This window comes from Corvus moneduloides, chromosome 22 (genome assembly GCF_009650955.1).
Source record: "Corvus moneduloides isolate bCorMon1 chromosome 22, bCorMon1.pri, whole genome shotgun sequence".
NCBI classification, from domain to species: domain Eukaryota; kingdom Metazoa; phylum Chordata; class Aves; order Passeriformes; family Corvidae; genus Corvus; species Corvus moneduloides.
The window spans coordinates 1,258,335-1,285,240 of NC_045497.1; the positions used below are offsets into that span (position 1 = coordinate 1,258,335).

The following is a 26,906-nucleotide window of genomic DNA, read 5'->3' on the forward strand; positions in this document are numbered from 1 at the left end:
AAATACCAGAGACCTCCCCCGCTCAGCCTCTGAGCCCCCAGCAGGAAGGGCAGCAGTGGGAGGCAGGAATCACCCTGACCTGACGGAATTTCTGCCCTGATTGGTTTTCTGGAGGCTGCCAGCATCAGCTCCAGCACCTGCTCCACCTGCAGCTCAAGGCTTTGAGGTATTTGCACACACCATGAGGAAGAAAAGGTGCAGATGACAGCGAGGGCCAGGCTTACCTTGAGCAGGGGGCTGAGGTAAACCTCCTTCTTGTACCGACAGATCTTGTTCAGCACCAGGAAGGCCAGGACCCTGACTGTCTCCTCCCCTGTGCTCCACAGAGCGATGGTTTGCTGGGATAAAGCAGAAAGGCAGGTGAGTGAAGGGACAAAGAGCTCCTTGCTGGCCACAGACAGGCCTGAACCCCCCTCCTTCCCAGCAAACAGGCAGCCAGGAGGCAGGTGACACAGAGGTGACACAGAGGTGACACAGAGGTGACAGCATGTGCTGTCACAGAGTCAGTCACTGGCAGCCCTCCTGTCCTCACACTCTCCCTGGGACACCACACAGCAGGCAAGGCTGACGTTTCCACGATCAATAAAGGAACCTGTCCAAAACCAGCACCTCTAAAAAACACGTAACTTCTATTTGTGTGCCTGAACACTCATTTGAACTCTCCTGAGCGACTCCATCGCCCCAGGTTCACCTGGCCCTGTCAGGAAGCACCTGGTGCCCCCAAATCCAGTCACCTCAGCTGCACTGAGGAACTGCACAGCACAGGAAGGGTTCACTGCAGGCCTGGAAAAGCCTTCCAGAACCCCCTGCAGCAGCCTTGCAGCTCCTCCACCTTCAGCTGTGAGGGGTGCCAGCCTCCCTGCACTCCATGCCATGAATCATCCCCACCACCAAAGGCTTCCCTGCCTCCTTCCAGAGCTGCCTTGCCGCTTCCATTCAGATGCCACCCTGCTGCCCTCCGTGTCTCCTCCACACCTCCTGTGTTGCTGTTACTGCTCAGCAGTTGTGACTGAGCTGCCACAGAAATATTCCACCCCCAGCTCCCCGCGTGGAGAGGCAGCACAGACATTCCCAGGGCCTGGCAGCAATTCCTCCATCTGGGAGGAGGAAGCAGCTTCCCAAAACACCTCCCTGGGGAGCAGCAGCTACAAACAGAGCCACCCACCCACTCACCTCAGCCTGGCATCGCCCCGTGGCACCTGGAGAGGGGCAGGAATCGTCTCCAGGAACAAAGGCAAAGCAAGGGAACACTCCAGAGGCTGAACTGCCAGGGGGTCCAGCCCATACACCACAAAAGGCTCAGTTGAAGGGAGGAAAGAGCACCTCAGATGCCAAAGGCACCTCCCAGCAGGTCCCCTTACCTTGAGGAGGGCTCGGCACTGCTTTGGGAAGGACAGGTAATATGGAACTATGGAATTCACGTGCTGCAGCACTGCTGCACCCACTGAGGCCTCTGTCAGGCACGACAGCAGCTGTGGAGGAGAACAAACCAAGCCCAGTTAGCAGGCAGGGCTCATCAGCTCTCCCTCCGTGTCAGGAAGGAGCTCAGACAAACCCCAAGAGCTGGAGCAGGGGAGGAGCAGGCACAGGGCAGGGGAAAGAGCTGCCCTGCAGGTGCCTCATCCTGAAAAGGGGAGCTCAGGCTGCTGCACCTGCAGGGTTAATGGCCCCTGGGCCATCACACAGCACCTCCCCTGTGGAGGCTGCAAAATCAGTTTATCTGCAGTGTGGGACACCTGACAAGTGATGTGACCGTGACCAAAGGGTCACCTCACTGCAAATGGCCAAATTCACCCTCAGTCTGCACCAGGAAACATCTCCTGAGCTAGCTGATGGCACACTGCATTTCTCCAGGGCTTCTGAGGGGGAAGCTGGAATGCTCTGGGTAGCAGAGGTTACCTCTGCCTCAAGGAAAGGCTCAGGCAAAACGGGAAGAACAAGGATCTTTGTGTCTGCAGCTTGTTCAGCTCAGTTCCCTGCAGCCAGCCCCACTTTCCAGTCTGCACACAAGGTGAGCTCCAGGTGAGCTCTGAGAGGCTCTGCCTGATGCAGCCCCAGCTGTTGGAAGCAGCACAGGAATTTTATCCACATTCAGTTTGCCTCCTCACCCTCCTCCTTGCTCTGCAAAGGTTCTGGACCGAGCAGACCTTGCCAAGTCCCTCTCACACCAGAAGGAGAAGATTTTGTTCAGAAAAGCCACTGTGGTGAAGCACTATGAGCTGTCAGGAGTCAGCCCAGGAGCAGGGATTGCTTCCAGAATTGCATTCCCAGCTCTTCCTTGTCTGCAATCCTGTGCTGCTGGAGAGAGGCATCACGGCTCGAGGGGAAAAAAAAACCTCTCCTGCTCCAACTGCTCTTTGTGCTAAGTCATTGTGCCAGCTCCCAGCTGAGGGCCAGCAGCACTGGGGCTGTCTCTGCCAGTCTCCCTTCCCTCAGCTGCTGGAGAAGCAGGGTTTCAGTGCTGGCTTGGTTTTGATGCTCTAATTTGGGCATGCACAACAAGGCCATCTCAAAAACAATTAAGTGGGGGCAGAAGTTTCCTTCAGAAATAATCCACAAAGTGTCTCTGAAACACCAGAAATTCTGGATGGATGGGATGGAACATTATCACAGTCAGAGATGCCACATGTGAGGTTACCAGCAGAACAACTCAGTATTTATCCCAAGTGGAGAGACCACAGCACCAAGGAATGAATTAATGATACAGAATGCAGGAGCACAGACTGCAAACCACTTTAAAGCCTATTAAATATTAATCTGCCAGACAAATTAAAACAGAGAGAGCTGCTGGAATGTTAATTCAACCCTTCTTCACTGCCTTACACATTCTGGCCCAAGCACCCAAACTCTTAATTAGCCCAAATACTTCCAAAACAAGACAGGGAAACGATGAACACAAACCTCAGAGGGGCAAACCCCATCTGCCTCGCTCCAAAATATCCTAACGAGCCCAGCAAGGCACAGACTGACCCCACAGCCAGAAAATGATGATATTCCTTACTTGTATGGTACAGCCAAGATAAACCTTGATGTCCAGGCGCAGCTTTCCCCAGAGGGGGCTGGTGGAAGGGAGAACCATTCTGGAAAGGAGCAAGAGGTGGGTTTAGCTTTTAAAAAAACCCCAAATCAATCAGATCTCAGCAGCAAAATGAGCAGTGAGATCAATTCCTTGCAGCAAGAGCTGCCTGCAAAGCATGAACTGCTGGATGATCTGGGGTCACACACTGCAGGGACACAGCAGAAAGGTCGGTCCCTTCCTCTCAAAACCAATTTCCAGTGCCTGAACTGTGTCCTGAGTGCAAGCCCAGGCAATTCCAGACCTTCCTGAAGCCACACATCCTCTGCAAATGCCTGGAGTTTGACATTACATAGGACACAATTTGAGGGAAGAAAAGAAGAACCCTGTGAGCATCATCAGTGCTTGGGAAGAGCTGGCACCTCTTTCCCAGGTTCAAAGCCAGCTCTGAAAATCCCCACCAGCTTCCCCAAAGGTCTCAAACCCCCCAGACTTACTTGAGTTTGTTCTTGGGGGCTTTGGGGAGCAGCAGCTTGTGAAGGTGGTGGAAGAGGTCCCGGATGCAGAAGGACACCAGGGCATTGAACACTGGGTGAAACAAGCCAGGAAAGCTTTTGTGAGTGATTTTGCATGTATTCCTGGTTTTCCTCATGTGAAAAGAGGTCCCCTAGGAACTGAGGCCAGTAATTTCCATGGCACAACTCCTGCATTTCCTTCTAGACCCCCCAGCCTGCCTTATACTGCAATGTTTTATGTAAGATTAGAAGGCACAGGGGCCACCTCTGCAGGCAAACAGCACCAAGAATCCTCAAGAGAAAAGACACCAGTGCACAGAGCAGCACAGCGAGGTAAGCTACTTAATCAAGTGAAAGGGTTAATTAACTCCTCCCAGTGCTCACCTCCCACAGCCCGAACTTTCCCTTCCCTCACCTGCTGTGTCAGACACCTGGAACTTGCTGGGGTCACCACCACTGTCTCCTCTGGTGGTGGCCACAGCTGCCTTGTAGGCTTGGGTGATTTCATGGAAGAGTTTTGGGGTGAGATTCCTCTGGGGAAAGAAGAAAAAGGGTCGCTGAGGACAAGAAGCAAGGGACCTTGTGGAACTCCGAAGCTCTCGACTGGGACAGGAGTATTGGAACTCACTGGAAGTTTGATGGTGAGAACAGCTCCATCCTCTAAGGTGGAGGAAAAGCATCAGGACAGGGTGAACAGACTCATTCCCCTGCTCTAAAACTGGCTTTTAGTTGCTGAGGCTTGAGAAGGAATTAATCACCTTCCAGCAACTTCCAACTCGAGCTTCATTCCCCTTAGCTCTCCCATCACTGCTTAAAACGTCCCTAAGAAAGCTCCTGGAGCTGCCAAAGGCGTAGCAAGAGGGTGAAAAATGCAAACTTGATCATTCTGGCCTCTTCTGAGCCACGTTTCTCCAGCTTCCCCCTCCTGTGGAGTGCAAGTCCTTGAATCTTGCAGGCAAGAGAAACGATAAAGTCCTGCTGAGGGCACAGGACACGGATTTTGGGACACACTAACAAATCCCAAGCTGCCCTTTTACAGGCAGTGAGGAGAACTCTCCAGTGCTCTGTGCCCCAACTCCCTGCTCACCTGGGCAGCTTTCTTCCATTCTTCCACCATTTTCAAGCTCACGTGGATGAAGGGAACTTTCTTCCTTTTGACTTTTTCTTGCTCTTCGTCTTCATCGTCTTCATCTTCATCACTGGCTTCCTAGAGGAATCAGCAGGAGGACTGAGGAAAGGTTTCTACAACTCCCTCCTGGCCCCAGCTCCCTTGCTGAGCAGCTGATGAGGAGGGAGGCAGGCAGGGCTGACTTTATTACTGCTGTTCCCAGCACTCTGCCGAAAGCAGGAATGGTTTAGGTGGGAGACTGGGAAGGAATTCCTCCCTGGGAGGGTGGGCAGGCCCTGGCACAGGGTGCCCAGAGAAGCTGTGGCTGCCCCTGGATCCCTGCAAGTGTCCAAGGCCAGGTTGGACATTGGGGCTTGGAGCAGCTGGGACAGTGGGAGGTGTTGGGATTGGAACTGGATGAGGTTTAAAGTCCCTTCCAACCCAAACCATTCCACGACTGGGGGCTGGCACTGGAACACAAATATTGCACATGGAATTAAGTGATCCCAGCACTCCCAGGCAGGGCCTGGTACCTCTGATGCCATGAAGACTTTTTGCCTTTTCTTTTATACCCCTGTTATACTTTTTTACAGCTTCTGTATTCCCAGTGCTTTTTGCCTACATTCTTGGACTTGTTTGTCAAGCTGAGAGACTCAGCATTTTAGAAGCTTCGTAGTTAGGGATCAGTGTGCCCCAGAGCCCAAGGTCCTCTCCAGAACACATCCTGTAAACCAAGATAGAACCATCCAGGGGAAGGTTCCTTGGGGAGGGGGGCTCACTTGAGCCTCTCATTGGGGAATCTTTGATAGATCTGGTAATTAGTAAAGCCTATAATGTTATACCCAATGTTGGGAGACACAGAGACAGGGAAAGACTCGGTGGGGTGCATCTCGATGCATATGACCTGGACGTGTGCACCTAAGGATCCTTAAAAATAAATCCCAAGGTAAAATCCCTTTTCCCCTTCTAACCGTGTATGCCTCTTGATTTTAAGACCAGGAAAAGGCATCACCTCGAGTGTGTCAGGGGGTCTGTGCAGAGCCTCCTCCTCCTCAGAGCTGTCCGAGGCATCAAAATCCAGCAGCTTGCGATCGTTCTCCTCCAAAAACTTATAAAACTCGGGATCTCTGTCCTTCAGCCTGGAGAGCTGATCTTTGTGCTCAGCTGCCTTTCCCTTCTTCCTGCCGGGGAAGAATTAAGTGTTTATTCACTGCTCAAACGTCTGCTGCTGCTGAAAGAACAACTTTTCATCAAGGACTACGAAATCTTGACAGCAGGATACCAGATTATACCGGGAGAGATAAAAACATCCGGAAAAAACATCATAAATTTGTTTCTCAACTGCTTCAGGGATGGGGACTGCACCATCTCCCTGAGCAGCCCCTTCCAGTGCCTGACCACCTTTCCATGTGGAAATTCCTGCTGGTGTCCACCCTGAGCCTCCCCTGGCCCAGCCTGAGGCCGTTCCCTCTCCTCCTGTCCCTGTTCCCTGGCAGCAGAGCCCGACCCCCCCGGCTGCCCCCTCCTGTCAGGGACTTGTGCAAAGCCACAAGGTCCCCCCTGAGCCTCCTTCTGTCCAGTCTGAGCCCCTCCAAAGCCATGCCCAGCCCTCACCTGCCCGGCCGTGCCGGCAGCCCCTGCGCCGCCTTCCCGCTCGGCCGCCGCCGCCTCGCAGCGCCGTTGAGGGCCCCACCGCTCTCCTCCTCCTCCTCCCAGCCGCCGTCATTCTCCGAATCCGAGCCGGCAGCGAGGAACTCGTCCAGGCTCAGCTCCGCCAGTTTCCTGCGGGGGAAGAAAGGAGCGTGTGAGGGGAAAGCTGATCCCCGCGTCCCGGCGGCGGCCCCGGCGCGGCGCTCACCTCCTGCCGGGGGCCGCCATGTTGCCTCTGCCACGCGGCCGCCGCTTCCGCTCCCGGCGTGCGGCGCGGCGGGAAAGCCACGCCCATATTTATGCAAAGTGGGGTCATTTCCATGCTCGGCCACGCCCACCACACCGCTGGCCACGCCCCCGCCCGCCGTGGCCACGCCCCCGCCCCGCCGGCCGATCCCTGCGGGCTGGACGTGGCTGGCCAGGGCCAGGGCCAGGGCCAGGGCCAGGGCCAGGGCCAGGGCCAGGGCCAGGGGAGAGATTATCCCCGTTCCCGGCACTGGAGAGGCCGCGCCTCGAGTGCTGTGTCCAGTTCTGGGCCGCTCGGCTCAGGACATTGGGGTGCTACGGTGTGTCCGCTGGCTGGACATCGGGGTGCTGCAGTGTGTCCACTGGCTGGACATTGTGGGGCTGCAGTGTGTTCACCGGAAAGACATTGTGGGGCTGCGGTGTGTCCACCAGCTGGACATCGGGGTGCTGCGGTGTGTCCACTGGCTGGACATCGGGGTGCTGCGGTGTGTCCACTGGCTGGACATTGGGGTGCTGCAGTGTGTCCACTGGCTGGACATTGTGGGGCTGCGGTGTGTCCACCAGCTGGACATTAGGGTGTTGCAGTGTGTCCACCAGCTGGACATTGGGGTGCTGCGGTGTGTCCACCAGCTGGACATCAGGGTGCTGCGGTGCGGTGTGTCTGGAGAAGGGTCTGCAGCACACGTCCTGTGAGGAGCAGCTCAGGGAGATGAGCCTGGAGAAAAGGAGGTTCAGGGGGGACCTTCTCGCTCCCCACAACCCCCTGCCAGGAGGCTGTAGAAAAGTAGGGCTCTCCTCCCACGTAACTAACAAGCGACAGGACCAGAGGACAGAGTTTTGAGCTGTGCCAAGGGTGGTTTGAGGCGGGATATCAGCAGGAATTTCTCCATGGAAAGAGCTGCGCAGGGAGGTTTGGAGTTCCCACCCCTGGAGGTGCCCCAGGAACGCCTGGACACGGCACTCGGTGCTCTGAGCCGCCGACAAACTCCCAGCTTGGACTCCATAATCCCAAAACTCTTCTCCAACCTCAACGCTTTTGGGACACCCCACTCAGGCCACGCCCCCTCATTAGCCCCCGCCCCCTCATTAGCCCCCGCCCCCTCATTAGTCCCGCCCCCCCATTAACCCCGCCCCGCCTTTGTGCGGCGCGCAGCGCGGGGGGGCGTGGCCTGCTCCTCTCGCCCCGCCCCTTTCTCCCGCTTGGCCCCGCCCCTCTCTCTGTGGCCCCGCCCCCGGTGCCGGTGCCGGTGCCGGGCCCGCAGCGGGGCCGGTGCTGCTCGGTTCGGTGCTGGGCCCGCACACGGACACACGTGCGGGGCCGGGCCGCGCCTCCCGTGCCGCGCCTCGGGGTTATTCCGGGTGACGGAGGAAGCCGCAGCCGCGGGGCCGCCCCGGCTCGAGGAGGAGCCGCCGCCGCCGCGCACCTGCCCGCCCCCGGCCCGCCCCGTCTCCCCGGCGTGGGGCCGGAGGTAGCGGCGCGGGTGTAGTGGCCACCCGCAGCATCCCCCGGCTTGGGCCGTGGCCGCCCCGGAGCCGTGAGTACCGCCGGGGCACGGCCCTGCCGCCCGCACCTCCTCTCCGCTTCCTCTCCGTCTCCCTCTTCCTCTCCCCTCTTCTTCCTCCTCTCTCTCTCCCCCTATGCCTCTTCCCGGCAGGGCCGGGGCGCTCAGACCCGCGGGAGGAGGGGGAGCGGAGGGGTAAGGGGATGAGGGCACACCGGAGGGGTCACCGGGGGGTGATGGGGGGACCCCCGAAGGAGCTGCCTCTCCATCACTCCCGGCGCTGCTCCTGCGCATCCCTCCTCGGAGACCAAGTTTGCTTTTGGGGTAGCACGCAGCACGTCCGGGGGGACCACCGGCGCCGTTTCCAAAGGTTTTGGCACAACTGGTGTCGTTTCCAAATATTTCCAGAGGTTTGGAACAGCCGATGTCCTTCCCAGCTCTCTCTGCACCGCGGCATCGTCTTCGGGGCCGGCAGCATCCCTGTGCCCTCCTCCCCTGTCCTCTGCCAAGTCCTGGGGAGATCCCGTTGGAAAAGGGAAAAGCCGCAGAGAGGGGCTGGCCCGGCCGTGCCCCCTGCCCCCGGTGCCGCACACGGGGGCTCGGGGCTGGTGGTGCTGGGCGAGCTGAAGGGCACGGGGAGAAACGCTGCCTCGGGTTTTCTGGAAACTTGTGGGGGACGCGGGATGCAGCTTTTCCGTGGCCTCTGCAGTGGCTGTCAGGGCAGAGGGCTCTCCTTGAGCCACAGCGTCGCTGCTGCTGCTGCTGCTGGAGCTGGTCCCGGGAGCTCAGGCCAGGCTGGCAGCTGGGCTGGTTCTGCTGGCTGAGCAAATGCCTCCCTCTGCGGGGACCGGCAGCCCTGGGACCTCGGCAGGGAAGGAGAAGGTGGCTGTCCCTGCGCTGGGTGCCACCAGCCCGGCTCCTGTGCCAGCCTGCAGGGGCAGTGGCCTTGCTTTGCTGGGTCTCCGTGCGGGATGCCAGCTCTCCTTTGACTTCAATGCCTGCTGTCCCACAGCATTATTCCGGGGGGCTCTGCACTGCTGGAGGTGATCCTGGAGTGATTCAGCAACACGTGGATGTTTGTGGGTGCCTTTAGCACCAAGAGGTGCTGCTTTGTCGCAGGTTCAGTGTTTTGGGGCTCACTGACCCTTCAGTGTCCAGTGGCCTTCTGGTTTTCATCCCTGCAGCCAAGCAAACCCCTCTCTGCAATCCCTTCCCTCTGCACCCTGAGCTTCTCTCCCGACCCGTGAACATCTGCTGGAAATCCTTTATTCAGCACAGCAGTGAGTAAGACTCAGGGAGATGTTGGGTGTAGAGATCTGAGTTTCCTTCCTGAGCACTGAGTGATTAATGAATCACAGCAAAGAGCAGCTAATTCAGAGCACACCAGGAGCTGGCAGGCGTAACGGGCACCTGCTCTCTTGGCTTCGGAGCCCAGCATCCGAATGGAGCTGCTCCTGAGCATCTTGGGGAGCTGGGATGGTCCCTGATGCTTCCTGTCAGCCGAGGTCAGCTCAGTGGGGGTGGCAGTGGGACGCCTTTGTTCTGCCAGCACAGACAGCGGCCATCTGCCCCTGCTCCCTCAGCCAGCCTGGCTCTCTGTGCATGGAGTGGAAATCAAAGCAGGCGTCCTCTGAAGGCTGAAGATCTGCTGGGGAGCCTGCTCTGGGTCCTTCCTTTGCTGCATTTGAGGCTCAGCAGCTCCAAAAATCGAGCAGCCCCGCTGAAGTCCCAGTGCTGCCTCCTGGATCTCCTCAGGAGCTGGAGCGCTGCCTCCAACGCCGGGGCAAGCTGGGCTTGGGAGGCTTGAGAGGCTTCACCCGCTCTGCCTGGCCTGCTGCAAACCATCCCTAAAGGATGTGGCTCCTCAGGGACAGGAATCTGAGCTCCTCCAGCTGCAATTCCCAGGGTCTGGGACCTGCTGGCCTTGGCAGGCCCCCAGTGTGCCAGCGAGCTCAAGGCCGTGGTGCCACATGCTCCTCATAGCTCAGTTTGCAGGGATGTGCCCTGTGCTGCTGCTTGCCAAGAAGATGTGCCCTGCAGAATTCTTTGGAATTCCCTCGAATTCTTTCATTTCCTGGCTTGGAAAGACTTTCCCACTGCTCCAGAAGCTCAGGGGTTGTTCAGAGCAGGAGGTGCAGATCTGTGTTGGCAGAGAGGGGCCGGAGGGGGCTTTGTGAACCACCCCTAAGCGCGGTGCGGGTGCCGTGGGAGGGCTGAGCCGGGTGATGCCCGCTGGTGACCTCCTGGTTTGGAGGGGCAGCAGAATTATTCCATGTCCCGTCCATCTGCAAAAGATCTTCTTGCCTGCTTGCAGCCACCAGATCCGAGTGCTTTTTCCTGCTTCTCCTGCTGCTGCTGCCTCATGTGATGGAGTTACCCTTCCCTTTGGAAGCCAAGTGGTGTCTCCTGCTGAGTGTCCCCAAATTCATCACTGTCCTGTGACATCAGGGCATTGCTGGGCAGTGGTGACCCACTCTGAGCTGGCCCCCTGTCACCTGGAGCCACCAGCAGCTGGCACAGCAGAGAGGTGAAGGGTGCAGTCCCTCCTTGGACCGAGGATGCTGCAGAGAGGGAGCTCCCGGGCAGGTCTGGGAGCCAGGAATGTGGCTGTGCTCTGGCCAGGCTGCCTCCCATGGCCTGAGCGCTCTCTCTTTGTGTTTCCCAGTGTGGAAAATGGGCTGGGGACAGTGCTGTCTGTCACAGGAGAGAGCAGGAGCTCCACAGGGATGGGCAGTGCAGCCTGAGCCCTGGCACTGCAGGGCACTTGCTGCGTGTGACGGGGTTTGGCACTGCCTGTGCCATAAACCAGCGCTGGGTGCGACAGAGGCTCCTCTGCCGTGGCTGCTGGGGACACTGGGAAGGGGAATCAGGACATGACCCACATTTCCAGCCCCTGACAGAGCCAGAGGGCTCACGTTGCTCAGATTTTGGCGTGCTTTGTGCTGGCGCGTGGCAGCTCCAGTCTGACCCCAGCGCAACTGGAGACCTGCAGGTTTCGCTGAGCACCTCAAGGCAAGAATCCATTTCCATTCCTTGTTTCTCCCTAACCTGGGAATTCAGCAGCCCCAAACCTCCTCCAGCCCTGACCCTCGCACCCAATTGCTTGAAAATGACCCAAATGTTGGCGCAGATGCCTCGGAATCCCTCAACCATGGAGTCCTGCTTGGAGCTGAGTTTGGAGGCGTCTGAAGGAAGAGCTGCTGCCTGTGGGAAGTGAGGAGAAGGCTGTGGGCACTGAGGTGAGGATGCCCTTCACCCCTCCCAGGTGTGAGAATGTCCCAGGGCACCAAGCCTCTGCCTCCCGCTCCTTGCTCTCACTTTTTGGGGTGACTGAGAGCGACTTTGAGCTTCCAAACAAAACTCCCCAGGAGTAACGAGGAGTGAGGCTTTAATTAGGAGAGACCTCCAGCCTGGTGTGTGCACCAGAGCCCACTGATGACAACCCAGGGAGCTGCTGCGGGGCTCTGCCGAGGTCAGCGTGCTGAGTGCCCTCCTTGCCTGGAGCCAGCAGTGTCTCTGTGCCTGGAGCTGGCAACTGAGCACAGCTTTTCCCTGTCCTCCCCACCCCCTTGCCGAGGCTCCACATCCTCCCTGGCAGCTTGTCACTTCTCTGCAGATGTCTAGACAGGAGGATTCAGTGCGTGTCAGTTATGCCTAATTCATTAAAAAAAAAAAAAAAAAGGAAAAAAAAAAGCCCCAACCCTCCTGGGAGCTGGGGATTCTCAGTCCTGCAGACTCAGCGCTGTCTGCGCTGCCCTGCGCTGCCTCGAGGCTCCCTCCCTCCGAGCAGACTCATTCCAGGCAGCTGCAGGAGCAGCAGCGGCTCGGCAAGGGAAGGCAGGGGCAGAGGGAGGAGAGGAGAGGAGGTTTGTAGGGGTTTTTAGGGCTGGGCTCTGCTCACTGTCGCTGCCCCTCACCCCGTTGGTGTGCGCTCACATCCCCCCCGTGCCCATCGGGAGCTGGCAGACGGGGTCCAGCTTCCCTGGCACTGCCAGCTCCCCAATTCCTGTGTCCCTCCTGAAGGCAGGGCTGGTTCCAGGAGGAGCAGCTCCCTTGCTGCCACCCTTCCCTCCACGTTCTGAGCCCTGACCTGTGCACAGGTGAAAGCTCAGCCATGTGGAGCTCTGAGGATCTGCAGCGCATCCTCCTGCTCCCGAGGCAGCTGCCTCCCTCTGCCTCCTTCCAAGCGCTGCCTCTGCCAGCCTGAGCACGCAGTGAACCTGACGTGAGCGGGAGCTGCTGCACGCTGCCAGTGCCTGTCTGAGCTCTCTGGGTGCAGGCAGAGCAAGGCCTGGGAAGGGACTGAGCCCCAGAGCGTTTTCTTTTCTCTCTGTGTCAGTGACACCGATGGGACACATCCTGGTGGGGACAGCTGCCTGGGTTTAGTGCCTGCTTTGCATCTGGGTCCCGGGCACGCACAGCTGGATGGTTCCCATCCTCCCTGCTTGTGGCAGTTGTGGGGAAGGGAGCAGGGAAGGTGGGGATGCAATGCATTTTGTGATGGGCCCTCTGAAGGAAGGAATAATTTGGGATGGCCAGGTCTGAGGGGTAAGGGCAGTGCAGATCTGGTGTGGGTTGTGAAAACAGCCCTGGCGTTTGGTTATTGATTAAGAAAATGCTGCTCCACTGTGATCCCCTCCCTCCCCAGGGATCCCAGCTTCTGCTGCATCCCACGGGGACTTTGGCTGTGCCATTTTGGAGGGCACTGCTCTGGCTCCAGCCCTGGAAGGGGAGCTGGCACCACGGTGCCACCTTCCAGACCTGCTTTGTGCTGCTGTGACACTCTTGGGCTCGGGCTTTGTGCCTTATCCAAAGGCAGCACTCGTGAGGGGGATGCAGAGCTGTGCACAAACAGCTGATTCTCTGGGAGAGAGGCACACAGGGATGTGGCACAAAGGGATGGGGACACATGGAGGGGATGGATTTACGCCTGACTGCGTGTCAGGCCCGAGGGCAGGGGGCTGTCCCCCCATCCCCTGTCCCCACCATCGGAGCAGCTGCACAGGATGTGTCTCTGCTGCCTCCCAGCCCTCCCGCCAGACACAAAATCCCCATCCAGGCTGTCAACAAAAAGCCATTCTCCAGGGCCTTCCTGGGGAAAGGGCAGGCTCGGAACTTCTCCCTGGAGGATCCTCTGTTCCCTGTTTATTGCTCAGCACACTTCTTTTCACTCCCAGCAAAATATGGTTTTTTGTGCGGCGAGGACAGGCCTCCCTTTGGGCAGGGATCATTTGCATTAATTAACAGAGCTGTTATGCATGGCCACGCTCTGGCGCAGAGGAGCCAAACAAATGCCTCCTTTTTTGTTGTTGGTTTTTTTTTTTTTTTTTGTGCCATAACCTCAGAGTTATTCCAAGGGAGGCAGCACATCCGTCCCAGCCCGTGGGGCCACGTGCACGGCTGCTGCTGCCCACAGAGGTGGGCTTGTGCTTCCTTCCCCCTCTGAGTCTGGACACTGCTCCACTGTCTCCTGTGGTCCAGGCAGTGCTCCCCATTAATTACATCCCACAGACCCTCATTTCCTGGGAATGAAAGTTTCAGCAGGGAAGTGAGGAATATTTAGTGCTGCCAGCAAAGTGGGGAGTTCGGCGCGGGGAGCAGCATTGGGATGCTCCATTACTTTTCCCACACTGGTTTTGTTCGGATCTCTTAAAGCAGAAGAGCTCTGATGGGAACAAGTTACTGTGGGGTGGAGGGGACAGTGGGGCTGAAGAGGCTTTACCCACTGCAAGGCTTCACCAGCCCCATGCCAGCGCTCCTCAGGGAGGCTGCAGCCAAAAATCACCAAGCAGAGCTGGCTCAGGCTGCCAGAACTGTCCCCTGGTTTGGGGACACTTGTGGAGCCCAGTGGCTGGGCTGGCACCTCCCTCTTGTCCTGCTCCCTGCTGGGCTGTGTCACAGCCGTGGTGTCACTCAGGGTGGGTGGCACAGCCCTGTGCCAGCCCTGGTGGCCACAGGGAGAGGGCACTGAGCTCTGCCTCCTGGCCGTGGGGGTCACTGCGAGGGAGGACAGTGTCACCCTTGTCACTTGCCCAGGGCCACGCGAGTGGCGAGTGGCAGGGCTGGGAGGGAGCCCAGCGCTTCTGACTCTTTGGAAATGCTTGTGGTCCCCCCAAAGGCTCCAGCAGCACCCCCAGCCTGCTGGGCCCTCTGGGGGCTCCGCCAGGGTGCCAACCCTTCCTCTCCAATCGCCCAGGAGAAGCAAAGCCACCTTTCCCCCGCTCTGTCCTGCGCTGTCCCCGCCGGGCCCTGCCCCTGCTGCGGATCCAGGAGCTCCTGTCCCTCATTGCCAGCCCCCTGGAGGGACGAGGAGAGAGCTCTGGAGCTGGGACATGACTGAAATACTGATGGGGACAAATGTGCTCGGCAGGGATGACACAGAGAAACCGGCCTGAGCCGAGCAGGAAAACCCTTGGGCTTGCGGCTGGGATGGGGATAGAGGTGGGGAAGCTCTGTTGGCTCCCTGCCCGAAAGCAGCTCTGGGAAAAGACCTCTGGAGCTTAACCCTGATCCTAACCCCAACCCTGACCTGCTGGAGCTCAGGTGGGGATGTTAATAATGAAAAACCTCCCTTGTGTGGGCACCTCATGCAGCAGATGTGAATTAGGAGATGGGGTGTCCCGGGGATGCTGCAGCTTCCGAGACTGGGATGTGGGAGGATAAGACCACGCTCCCGGGCTCTCCTTTGCTGCCGAGGGCACGGTGGCACCGTGCTGGCCCTGCTGGAAAGCACCAGCAGGCACTGCCTCTGCCGTGTGCCCCAGAGCCCTCCCCGCTGCCGGGGACAGGAGGAATCTCGTAGCACTCGAGGTGATGCAAATAGAAAAGGGCATTGCAGGCTTCTCCCCGCTCAGGAAACATGTTTATTCATCTTTTTTCCTCCCCCAGACTCTCGTACGTGCTACAACCGCTCTTCAAAAAGGGAATCTCTGGCTGCATTCGTGGCTGAGCAGGCACAGGGCGCTGGGTTGCTATTTTTAGGCCCAGCAGGGCTGATGTGGAGGTGTGCGAGGAGCGGGAGGCTGAGGGGATTCTCTCGCCGCGGGGATGCGGGGGCAGCTCGCAGGCTCGGTTTCGATTCAAGCGGTTTTTCCCTGCTGCTGCCTCCCCCTCCTTCCTCCTGCTGCTCAGTGCCCCCGTCCTCGCTGCCCCAGCTCCTGGGTGCTGCCAAAGGCCTTTGCGAGCAGCGTGAGCAGCCTGGATGCAAACAGCACCGGGCGAGGAGATCTCTGCGTGAATAAATGGTCCTTGATCAGGCAGGTTTTGTTTTCCTAGAATCACAGAATGGTTTGGGCTGCAAGGGGCTGTAAAAGCCGTCCGGTTCCATGGGCAAGGATGCCTTCCACCGTCCCAGGGTGCTCTGAGCTCCACCCAGCCTGGCCTGGGACACTTCCAGGGATGCAGGGGCAGCCGCAGCTGCTCTGGGAAATCCATTCCGGGGCCTCCCCACCCTCACGGGGATGAATCCCTTCCCTACATTGAACCTGAATTTCCCCTCTTTGTTTGCACCAAATGACATTTCCCTGGCAGGGCAGGGCCTGGGCAGAGCTGTCAGGGTCGCTGTCAGTGCCGGGTGTTTGAGCAGGGCTGGCTCCCCAGGGATCACCCAGGGGCTGCAGCAGCTCCTGCCTGGATAACTCTGTGCTTTTCCCCCATCCCAGAGGCGGTGGGAAGGGCCACCCCCCTTCCCTGCCCGCGGCAGCCATGGAGGGGGGTGTGCAGCTCCTGAACCGCGACGGGCACAGCATCTCGCACAACTCCAAGCGCCACTACCACGACGCCTTCGTGTGCATGAACCGCATGCGGCAGCGGGGGCTGCTCTGCGACATCGTCCTGCACGTGGCCACCAAGGAGATCAAGGCCCACAAGGTGGTGCTGGCATCGTGCAGCCCCTACTTCCACGCCATGTTCACAAGCAAGTAGAGTCCTCTCTTCCCCAGGGACAGGCTCGCCCTGCTCTCAGCCCTCCCCTCTCCCAAGCCCTTCCTGCTCGGGCCCTGCTCCCTGTTCTCCCTGCTCTGCCCTTTCGTGTGTCGTTTCTGTGGGCAGGAGCAGGAGTTTTGCTCATTCCACTCCCTTCCCTGAACCCCTTTGCCCGTGCACAGGATCCTGGTGTCCCCCCTCCTGCAGTCCTGGCCCCCAGTCCCTAGAGCTCGGCAGGAAACCTTCCAGAAACAAACCACTTGTTCCATGCATGGTTAAATCCTCCATTTCACTCCCTTCCCTGATTTCCTTTGCCCACAGCCCCCTGCACAGGGCTCCTGTCCCCCCTCCTGCAGTCCTGGCCCCCATTCCCCAGAGCTGGACAGAAAACCTCCCTGGGCTGTGATGTGGAGGTGGATGCAGCTCATTCCACGCATCCACCTGGGGGGGAAGCAGCTCTGCTGTGGGGGTTGTTGCTCATTTTTGGTGTCCTTTGCCCCAGATGAGATGAGTGAGAGCCGCCAGACTCATGTAACGCTGCACGACATCGACCCCCAGGCGCTGGAGCAGCTGGTGCAGTACGCCTACACGGCTGAGATCGTGGTGGGAGAGGGGAATGTGCAGGTAGGAGCTTTTTCCCCCAGGCCCCCTTCTCCACAAAGCTGTTCTGTAGCAGATTTGCCTCCTGGGGACGCCTCTCTCCTGCTCAGCACTGCCAGCTGTTTCTGTGGTGGCAGCTGGGTCTGGCAGTGGTCAGGGAGTTCAGCGGCTTTCCTTCCTGGAGGTGGCTCCTCAAAGCACTGCGCAGTTCCCAGATTCGTTCCCAAGCACCTGCCGTCCTCCTGGCCCTGGGGGGTGTCACAGGTGTCCTTCCCAGCCCTTCTTTACCTCAGAAACCAGGAGTGCTCTGTCCTTTCTGTGCTTCCGTGCCTGCAGGCGCTCACTAAACCTGCTCTGCTCGCGACTCGCAGCGGGACGAGGGTGAAAATCGTTCCCTTGCCCTGGAAACTCCCTTTTCCCCCGTTCTTTTCCACTGTGCCAGACCCTTCTTCCTGCTGCCAGCCTGCTTCAGCTCAATGGTGTACGGGATGCTTGCTGCAAGTTCCTGCTCAGCCAGCTCGACCCCTCCAACTGCCTGGGCATCCGGGGCTTTGCTGACACCCACTCCTGCAGCGACCTCCTCAAGTCTGCCCACAAGTACGTCCTCCAGCACTTCGTGGAGGTGTCCAAGACAGAGGAGTTCATGTTGCTGCCCCTTAAACAGGTGAGGCCCCGCAGGCAGTGTGGAAGTCTGGGTGCAGCAAAGCTTTTCCTGTTCCATCTGTGAGTGAGAAGCCCAAGGGAGCTGCACGGAGGGGACAGGGCTTGGCAGGGGTTGGACCCAGGTTCTGGGCTTTGGCCCCACTCTGTTCAGTCTGTGGGTAGACCTCTGTCAGCAGGCTGGATTCCACAGGAAATAAGGATGGGAGGGTAGGACGGGTTAATTTTGGTGCTTGCCACGTGAGCTCGGAGCACACTGCCCTGGCTCTGGGAGCACAGCCCAGGGAATAAGTCCTGGGCACGTGGCTGGGATGTTTAAATCAGCTCAGCTAATGTTTCTTGCTGGTCATCATGTGGTGCCAGTCTGGCCCCTGGCTCAGCTGCTGTGCCTTGGCCAGGAGCAATTCCCTGCTCTGCATCACCGACCTGTGTGGTCCCTCAGCAGGGTCAGACACCTCCCTTCACCCATTCCCAGGGCACCCATTCCCTCTGCTCCACCTCTGCAGCCCCTGGCAGGTGAGGGGAGAGTTGTGGGAGCAGCCAGGGCACCTGGGTCTGCCCCAGGAACTGTTGAAGGGACACATGCCAGCGGGGGCAGAGCCAGGGAGGATGGTCAGAGGTGTCCCCACAAAGCTGCTTGGGGGCACCCCGTTGCTGTTGGGAACCCCCAGCACGTCCAGGAGGCAGCGCTCTGCCTCTGGCACTGCCGTTCCGCTGGGCTGGCAGCTGGGAATGCCTCCTTTCCTCCCAGCCCACACCAACCAGCACTGCCCTCCCACCCCGCCCTGCAGGTGCTGGACCTCATTTCCAGTGACAGCCTCAATGTGCCCTCGGAGGAGGAGGTGTACAGGGCTGTGCTCAGCTGGGTCAAACACGACGTGGACAGCAGGAGACAGCACGTGCCCAGGGTGAGAGGGCTGGGAAGGGGTGAGAGTGCTGGGAAAGGGGGTCTGGTCCTGCCCACCAGCTCCGAGGTGCCTGGGCTGGGTGGGCACACGGCTGGAGGAAGCTGCAGGAGAGGGCAGGAGCAGCAGGTCCCTGCCCTACCACTTCCAGTCCGGGTTGGAATGGACCTTAAATCCCATCCCATTCCACCCCCTGCCATGGGCAGGGACACCTTCCACTATCTCAGGTTGCTCCAGCCTGGCCTTGGACGCTTCCAGGGATGGGGCAACCCCAGGGCAACCTGTGCCAGGGCCCCAGCACCCTCGGAGTAAAGAATTTCTCCCCGATCTCTAAGCTCAGTCTCCCGTTTCAGTTGAGCCCTGTCCCCGTGCCCGTGTGCCAAGGCCTGCTCTCTGTCCCCCCAGCTCATGAAGTGCGTGCGGCTGCCGCTGCTGAGCCGGGATTTCCTCATGAGCAACGTGGACACGGAGCTGCTGGTGCGGCACCACTCGGAGTGCAAGGACCTGCTCATCGAGGCCCTCAAGTACCACCTGATGCCCGAGCAGAGAGGGGTCCTGAGCAACAGCCGGACGCGGCCGCGGCGCTGCGAGGGGGCCAGCACCGTGCTCTTCGCTGTGGGTAAGGCCCTGCCGCTCCCCCCATCCCAAACCCCAGCCCCATCCCGGGGTGTTTTTGGGCTATGTTTGCTCTGTTTGCCCTCCCCGAGCAGGTGGAGGGAGCCTGTTTGCCATCCACGGCGACTGCGAGGCCTACGACACGCGCACGGACCGCTGGCACATGGTGGCCTCCATGTCCACGCGCAGGGCGCGCGTGGGCGTCGCGGCCATCGGGAACAAGCTCTACGCTGTGGGCGGGTAAGGGGCCACGGGGTGGGGCAGGGAGCAGCTGGGGAGGGGGGCACGGGGCTGCTCTGGCAGCAGGGATGGCCGGCAGGGCCTGCTGGAGTCTGGGGTAGCCACGGAAAAGCCTCTTCCCTGCGCGGCAAGTTCTCCAGATCCCAGTTTGGTGGTGGCTGCATCCTGACCTGGGGCATTTCCTTCCCATTTCCCTCAGAATCCCAGACTGGTGTGGGCTGGAACCTTAAAGCTCATCTCGTCCCAGCCCGGACACCTTCCACCATCCCAGGTTGCTCCAAGCCCGGTCCAACCTGGACACTTCAGGGATGGGGCAGCCCCAGCTCCTCTGAGCAGCCTCTTCTCCCCTTCTCTCCCTGCAGCTACGATGGGACCTCTGACCTGGCCACGGTGGAGTCCTACGACCCTGTCACCAATTCCTGGCAGCCTGAGGTGTCCATGGGCACCAGGAGGAGCTGCTTGGGTGTGGCAGCCCTTCATGGGCTCCTCTACGCTGCCGGGGGCTATGATGGGGCCTCGTGCCTCAACAGGTAGGGATTGCCTTGCTCCAGCCCTCCCTGCTCCTGCCTGCGCTGTCCTGGGAGCTGGGAGCCCTGCTCCTGACCCTCGAGCAGATGTTTTGCAACCCAACTGCTCCTTCCAGTGAGAAAAACCCCCACTTTGTAGCCCTGTGCCCCAAGAGAACCCAGCCTGTGTCAGCTCCTCCCTCCCGTTTCCCCTGTCTATTCCCAACATTTCCTTGGAGCTGCCCCTGCGGGCCCGTGTCCAAGAGCTCTGACCTGGGCTTTTCCAGTGTCCCACCTTTTCTCCCTGTGTCCCTGCCTGCTGCAGCGCGGAGAGGTACGACCCCCTGACGGGCACCTGGACCTCCATCGCCGCCATGAGCACCCGGAGGCGCTACGTCCGCGTGGCAACGCTAGGTGGGTGCTGGCCCGGGGGCTGGGGGCTCCTGGGCAGGCTCTCTGCACTGCTGGGGGGTCCTTTTGCTGCTCTGCTCCAGTTCCTGCCCCCTCTGCCACATCCTGAGGTGCTCCCTGCCTCTGCCCTTCTCAGCCTCCCCAGTCGCTGGGGTTCATCACAGCCTGGAGGCAGCTCCTGAGGGGATCCCCAACTTGTTCCCTTCTGCTTTGGAGCAAGGGATTGGCTGTGGGTGATCACCATCCCTGGAAAGAAAGGGACAGCCTGAGGAGTCCTTCACTGTGGAAGCAGGACCGTCCTTTCAGTGATGATCCCAGCCCCACGCTCACCCCAGCAGGAGCTGCACCTCCCTGGAGATGCTTCCCACCTTCCCAGGAGCTGCCCTGTCCCCGTGTCCCCCTGCCTGTCCCCTGCCCTGCTCCCTGCCTTCAGCTCTCCCTGCTGACTCAGAGCTTCCCTCCCCTCCAACCCCAGCTCCTCCTGAGCCTGCCACAGCCGATCCTGGCATTGCCCTGCTCCAGCCTCCTCCGCTAAAAACACCCCGTGGCTCTGGTGGGGAGCTCTGTGACGAGGAGCTTGAGGAGCAGCAGGAGAAGGAGCTCTCTGGGAAGCTCTGCCTGCTGAATGTTTCACACCGCTCCTGCTGCAAGGGGAGGGAGCCGGGCTGGCCCTGCTGGGAGGAGCTGCCTGGGGCAGGGCAGGCTCAGCCTGCACCTGTGTGGGCACCTCCGGAGTGGCACCTGTGGCATCGTGGGAGGCAGTGCCGGGGCAGGGAGGTGTCTGTGGCTCATCCCTGTGCCTCTGTGTCTTTGCAGAAGGCAACCTCTATGCAGTCGGGGGCTACGACAGCTCATCCCACTTAGCCACGGTGGAGAAGTACGAGCCCCAGGTAAACACAGGAGATCTGGGTGCCCCTTCTGCTTCTCCCCTCTTTAGGGGTGCCTGTAAGGCCCTAACCCACCGTGTGTGGCAGTGAGATGGGGGGGTGTCAGCAGGGACAGAGCGTCCAGGGTGCAGTCCTGAGCACAAAAAAGGATCCAAGCTCCTCTGTGAGAGGTCTCTGTGAGGTTTCAGCACCAGAGCACCCTCTGTCCCCACTGCCTGGAGTTCTGCAGGGATCCTGTCCGTGCCCTGAGCTGCTCCCAGCTCCCAGCTGAGCTCCTGCACACCCAGTGTGGTGAGCAGGGAGTGTGGTGGGCCGGGGACATGCGCTGTGCCCAGGGGCACACAGCTCTGCTCCAGCCAGGTCTGCAGAAAGATCAAAGAGAAGGTCCTGGAGGCCTTTCATGAGCTGCAAAGCCCCAGCTGCACTCGCACAGATTGGAAATAGATACAGCTCAGCCCCCGTGGCGGGGCTGGCATTCAGCTGGGACACAACTGGTGGCCTGGCACGGGCATCTCTGCGCCCCTGGGATGGCTCCTGCCAGCTGCTGCTGTGCTCTCCTGAGCCAGGCAGCGGAGATTCCTCCTGGGAACTTGGGAGAGCGGGGACAAAAGAAGTGGGGTCCTCCCAAAGGGGTTTTTATGCCAGGAGCTGCGGGGTCAGAGCAGGACTGACCCCCCCAGAACCGATCTGGCAGGGGTGTGTGGGAAATGCCCTGTGGAGCGGCTGATGGGTTCCCCGTCCCCAGATCAACACCTGGACCCCCATTGCCAACATGCTGAGCCGCCGCAGCAGCGCGGGCGTGGCCGTGCTCGAGGGGATGCTCTACGTGGCTGGTGGCAATGATGGCACCAGTTGCCTTAACTCCGTGGAGCGCTACAACCCCAAATCCAACACCTGGGAGAGCGTGGCCCCCATGAACATCCGCAGGTAAGGGGCTGTGCCCCCTCTGGAGCCTCGGCTGCTGCAGCAGGGGCGGGGATCTCACCGTGCTGTGCCTTGCCAACCATCAAACACAGACACATCAGGGGTTTTAGGGTTTGTGGCTGGCTCACCACGCTCCTGCTGTGCTGAGAGGGATTGGGGGGTGTGCCAGGAGGGCACAGCAGAGATGTTCTGCAGAGGGATTTATCCTGAGCACTCGCTGTGGCCAGAAAGAGCCAGGGGGTTCATCTGGCTGAGCCCACGGAGCTGCTGCTGGGCTGTGGGAGGATTTCAGGCTTGCAAGTCCGAGGATTTTGGGCTCATAGGGTTTGGTGTTGGATGAGGTCTGGACGAGCGTGTCAGAGCAAAGGGGGAGATCTGTGGCTCTGTGCTGCACTCTGCCCGTTTGAGCCCCGGCAGTTCATTTTCACGGGCTGTTTGTGGGGCTGGGCACTCCTTTGGCGGGGTGCCTGAGCTCCCCCCACACCTCCCAGCCTCACCCCTGTGGTCTCTGCACGGTCCTTCCAGGAGCACCCACGACCTGGTGGCCATGGACGGGTGGCTTTATGCCGTGGGGGGCAACGACGGCAGCTCCAGCCTGAACTCCATCGAGAAGTACAACCCCCGCACCAACAAGTGGGTGGCCGCCTCCTGCATGTTCACCCGCCGCAGCAGCGTGGGGGTGGCCGTGCTGGAGCTCCTCAACTTCCCCCCACCCTCTTCGCCCACCCTCTCGGTGTCCTCGACGAGCCTTTGACACCGGCTCCGGCCGTGCCTCAGCGCCGGGGCGCAGCGGTGGCCCCCGGCCGGCGTCGCTGTGAGCGGGGAGCAGGAACCCCAGCCCGGCCCTCCTGGGGGGCTCTCCCCGCTCTGGGGGCACCCACGGCGTCACCAGGGCCACCTGCAGCAGCTGCAGATGTGCTTCCAGGGCTGGCCCTTCCCTGGAGGACGAGTGGAGGGGGTTCTCCCTCCGGCCAGACTCATCCCAGCACCCCTGAAGGCTCCTTTGGGCAGGGGAACCCGAACCATCGCTGCTTCTGGGATTGCCGTGCTCCAGCCGTGCCACCGGGCACCGCCGGCCCTGGGGTGGCCCCGGGGGCCACGGCGAATGTGCAACCACCGCTCCTCTGAATGTCACTGTAGCCAAACTCAGCCAAGCCTGCACTGTTACAGACTCCGGGGCCGCCCCCCGGCTCTCGAGGGTGTCTCATCGATGCCTTAAAACACACCAAGGGAAGGAGCCCAGCCCAGGCGCAGCCCTGCGGGGTGGGGAGGGTCGGAGGCAAAGCTGGCCGCAGCATCCTGGCCCCTGCAGCGCTCCCTGAGCCGCTGAGATGCCAGCTGAGTGGGGACCTTGGTGGCATCGCTGCCGTCGCTGTGCCAGGCTCCAGGACTGGGACTGCACGTGGGCCTGCCTCAGCCTGGGAACGGCCTGGCCTGTTTGCTGTTCCCCTCTCTGCAAAGCAGATTCTGGGTTTGTGGGAAGGAGTCTGTTCTTGGACAAAGAGCAGTCCAGCCTTCGGAACGAGGAGGATTGCCTGGCGTTACTTTTTTTGGGTATTGATTTTTTTTGCCTTTTTTTATTTGGACGCTAATATGACTTCATGTCCCTTTATTTTTTACACTGCCCTGGTATTCCCCATCCTCTCTGCTCTTGAGGCAGCAGAAGGGATGCAGTTCCTTTTCTCATTTGTTGAGGAGATGATTCCTGTGCCCTGCAAGGTGTTCTCTGGATGGGTGGGGTGTGTGCATGTGTGAGGTGCCAAAAGCAGCACGGGAGGGACTGTTTCCAATTAGCGACTCCCTGCCAATCAAGCAACCACTTTAATGAACTAAAGGTTGGATAAATTAGTACTGTAAGGCCTGTCCTAGAGCCAGGGCCCCTGTGGGGTGGTGTTTTCAGGGTGTGCTGCATGTGAGGTGTGAGCTGAGGCACAGATCAGGTGTTCCCCACACTACAGAGGAACGACTCAACCACTGGTACCTCAATCGTGTTCAAATGTAGCATTGGAAATATGGCCCAGCTGTTTGGAACTCATTCCTTTCTCCTTTTCCCCCCCTGCTCCTCAGTTCTCCCTCACAGAGTTCAGGTTTCACTCGTGTGGTACTTGCGGGCCTGAGTTTTCAAGTAGCGAGAGATTTCTCCTTTTATTTGGGGGGGGTGAAAGAAGAGTTTGAGGTGAGACAGGGACCCCCCAACTTCAGACCCATTTCTTGGCAGTCTCATTTCCCCTGGACAGGTGCCTGCAGGTTTTCCAAGCCCGCCGGCATCCTTCACAAGCCCACTCACAGTGCCTCGTGTTGGACACCTGGAATTCCCAGCAGCTTCTGAAAATCAGGCCTGCTTCCCCCTCCGGCCTCTCCCCAATGACAGTCTGAGCTTCTCAGCCTGAGGAGGCCTTTCTGGCTTTTGGAACAGGCTCTAAATCTTCTTTTTGTCCCCTTCTCGCTGCCCCAGCCTGTCCCAGCTCAGCAGCTCTCCCATTTCCCTGGCCTGCAGAGTGTCCAGGCTCTGCACTTGTCTCCTGGTCCCTGTGGGCTGCCCCAGGGAGGTCAGAGGAATCTGCTTTGTTCCAAAACCAGTGAAGTCTGCTCTGGTTTGTGCGTGTGCCTCCACCTGAGCGAGCTCTCAACCCTTCCCACCCCATTCCTGTAGCCAACATCAGGATTTCCCTCTCCTGCTGGGCTCAGGTCAAGGTGTCCCTGGCTCCAGGGTCCCTTTTGGAGGAGGATCAGCCCAAAAGCCCCACGGAGAGGTGGAAGGTGCTGGTGCTGGGCTTGGCCCGAGGTGCTGAGCAGCTCGGGAGGAGTCAGGAATGAAGGGAGATGGAGCCCAGCGAGGAGGGGCAGTGCAGGAACTGCTGAGGGGGAAGCAGGGCTGCTTTCAAACAGGGAATGAGGTGTTGGAGCAGTGGCTCAGCCTCTGCTCCAGCTGGGGCTGCTGTGGAGTGAAGAGGAGGGCTGTGCCTCGGGAGCAAAGCCTGAGGGAAGTGAGAAATGCAGCAGCTGAGGAGAACTTTGGTGCCACGAGCCCTCGGCCTCCACCGGAACCTTCAGCAGTCACGCTGCAAATCGTGTGTGATGCTGTGCTGCCTCCTGAGGAGCAGGGAAGGGCCAGAGTGATTCCTGTGCCCCCTGCCTGGGTCCTGAGCAATATCCTACTGAGCCTGATCCATGGAAACCCGGAGAGCAGGGAGCCTCTCGTCTCTGCTGCCCAAACTATGCAGGTGCTCACTGCTTCCCCATGCCGGAGGGAGGAGGAAGGAAAGGGCAAAACAATTCCCCAGCACCTTCTGGGGGTCCCGAGCCCCCTGACCCACACTGTGTGGACACGAGGTGTCAGCATCTGCCCTGGCAGGTGCCAGGGTGGGATTGCTCCTGGTGCTGCACGTCCCCTGCCGAGGAGGAGGAGGAGGAGGAGGAGAGCTCGGAGGGGACGTGTGTCTGTGTCTGTCTGTCTGTGTGTAGCAACCCTGTCTGAGGGGAGGAGAACAACTCTGTGTGGCTTCCCTGCCAGTGTTAGTCCGTGGTGTCTCACCCAAGATGTTCCTTGTGTGAATTCCCAGCAGAGGGGTGGCCCCGAGGCGGGGGCTCCGGGCTCTGGGTGTTTCTCCAGCAGGAGCCCCTGCCCTGAGGGGGGCAGAGGTTCCCTTGGCCTCCCTGCTGGGTGCACCTGCTCCAGATCCACGTCTGAGCGTCGTCACTTTGATTTCTCTGTAACTTATCTGACTTTATTTATGTGGAACTCTGTTTCTCTGAATTTTTTGCACTACGTGGGACCGGGGAGGGGATACAAGCAATAGAAGCCAACGTGTACAATAAAGACGTTTTCTTGGATACCGGATCCTGCCTCGTGCCTCCTTCCCTCTCCCTTCCCTGGCTCGCTCCTTTTTGCCCAGTCCCAGCCCCAGGCTCAGCTGAGGCTGTTGGGTGCCTGGTGGGTGTGGGGGAGCTGTCCTGGGGACAAGGGGCTTTGTATTCCCAGTGAGGATTTGGTGCTGGCAGTGTCCCACTCTGACACCCTGCCCCAGGTGCTGGACACCCCTGGGAAAAGCCCAAGGAGCAGCCCCGGAGGCTTCAGAGCCAGGCTGATTTACACCTCTCCTGCCACGAAACCCCAGTTTGGCCTCCCCAGGCCTCCCGGTGCATTCCCTGCAGCGGGAATGAGAAGCAGATGAGGAGCCTGGCCCTGCCCTCCAGCTGCCACCCGCAGCCGCCCCTGTGCCCGGGGACGTGCGGAGCTGGCCCCATCCTGCTGCCCAAACTGGTGCCAGGGCTGCTGCCCACAGAGGGGAACGCTGAGCCCATCCTGCTGCCCAAACTGGTGCTGGGGCTGCTGCCCACAGAGGGGAACGCTGAGCCCATCCTGCTGCCCAAACTGGTGCTGGGGCTGCTGCCCACAGAGGGGAACGCTGAGCCCATCCTGCTGCCCAAACTGGTGCCAGGGCTGCTGCCCACAGAGGGGAACACTGAGCCCATCCTGCTGCCCAAACTGGTGCCAGGGCTGCTGCCCACAGAGGGGAACACTGAGCCCATCCTGCTGCCCAAACTGGTGCCAGGGCTGCTGCCCACAGAGGGGAACGCTGAGCCCATCCTGCTGCCCAAACTGGTGCCAGGGCTGCTGCCCACAGAGGGGAGCGCTGAGCCCATCCTGCTGCCCAAACTGGTGCCAGGGCTGCTGCCCACAGAGGGGAACGCTGAGCCCATCCTGCTGCCCAAACTGGTGCTGGGGCTGCTGCCCGTGGAGGGGAACGCTGAGCCCATCCTGCTGCCCAAACTGGTGCTGGGGCTGCTGCCCGTGGAGGGGAACGCTGAGCCCATCCTGCTGCCCAAACTGGTGCTGGGGCTGCTGCCCACAGAGGGGAACACTGAGCCCATCCTGCTGCCCAAACTGGTGCTGGGGCTGCTGCCCGTGGAGGGGAGCGCTGAGCCCATCCTGCTGCCCAAACTGGTGCCAGGGCTGCTGCCCGTGGAGGGGAGCGCTGAGCCCATCCTGCTGCCCAAACTGGTGCTGGGGCTGCTGCCCGTGGAGGGAAACGCTGAGCCCATCCTGCTGCCCAAACTGGTGCTGGGGCTGCTGCCCGTGGAGGGGAACGCTGAGCCCATTCCAGGGTGCAGGGGTGGAAGGAGCAGCGGGAGCTGCCTGGCACCAGCCCTGGGGCCCGAGGGGAGCCGGAATGCCTGGCCCGGCTGCAGCCCCT

At 60.0% G+C, this 26,906-nt stretch overlaps 2 protein-coding genes across 6 annotated transcripts in view; one reads left to right on the forward strand and one right to left on the reverse strand.

Moving 5' to 3' along the window:
* Nucleotides 1–6,604, reverse strand: part of NOC2L (NOC2 like nucleolar associated transcriptional repressor) — a 31,869-nt gene extending 25,265 nt beyond the window's left edge. Inside the window, exons 1-9 of the mRNA XM_032131851.1 lie at nucleotides 6,498–6,604; nucleotides 6,254–6,421; nucleotides 5,652–5,820; nucleotides 4,619–4,738; nucleotides 3,947–4,064; nucleotides 3,514–3,604; nucleotides 3,002–3,080; nucleotides 1,362–1,472; nucleotides 225–338 (exon numbers count right to left, since the gene is read on the reverse strand). Coding sequence (XP_031987742.1) covers nucleotides 225–338; nucleotides 1,362–1,472; nucleotides 3,002–3,080; nucleotides 3,514–3,604; nucleotides 3,947–4,064; nucleotides 4,619–4,738; nucleotides 5,652–5,820; nucleotides 6,254–6,421; nucleotides 6,498–6,517 — 990 coding nt within the window. The 5' untranslated portion in view covers nucleotides 6,518–6,604. The remainder of the gene's footprint in view (nucleotides 1–224; nucleotides 339–1,361; nucleotides 1,473–3,001; nucleotides 3,081–3,513; nucleotides 3,605–3,946; nucleotides 4,065–4,618; nucleotides 4,739–5,651; nucleotides 5,821–6,253; nucleotides 6,422–6,497) is intronic.
* Nucleotides 6,605–7,952: 1,348 nt separating this feature from the next.
* KLHL17 (kelch like family member 17) lies at nucleotides 7,953–25,542 on the forward strand. 5 transcript variants are annotated; one of them, XM_032131731.1, is made up of 12 exons: nucleotides 7,953–8,070; nucleotides 15,699–15,952; nucleotides 16,463–16,584; nucleotides 17,003–17,224; nucleotides 18,012–18,128; nucleotides 18,531–18,744; nucleotides 18,833–18,980; nucleotides 19,343–19,510; nucleotides 19,812–19,900; nucleotides 20,714–20,787; nucleotides 21,530–21,711; nucleotides 22,234–25,542. In XM_032131731.1, the coding sequence occupies exons 2-12, from the start codon at nucleotides 15,742–15,744 to the stop codon at nucleotides 22,460–22,462; spliced, it is 1,776 nt and encodes a 591-aa protein (XP_031987622.1). In that variant the 5' UTR covers nucleotides 7,953–8,070; nucleotides 15,699–15,741; the 3' UTR covers nucleotides 22,463–25,542. The 5 variants fall into 5 exon arrangements, with proteins under 5 accessions (XP_031987622.1, XP_031987623.1, XP_031987625.1 ...); XM_032131732.1 differs by having other exon boundaries at nucleotides 18,836–18,980; XM_032131734.1 differs by lacking the exon at nucleotides 17,003–17,224.
* Nucleotides 25,543–26,906: the final 1,364 nt, after the last annotated feature.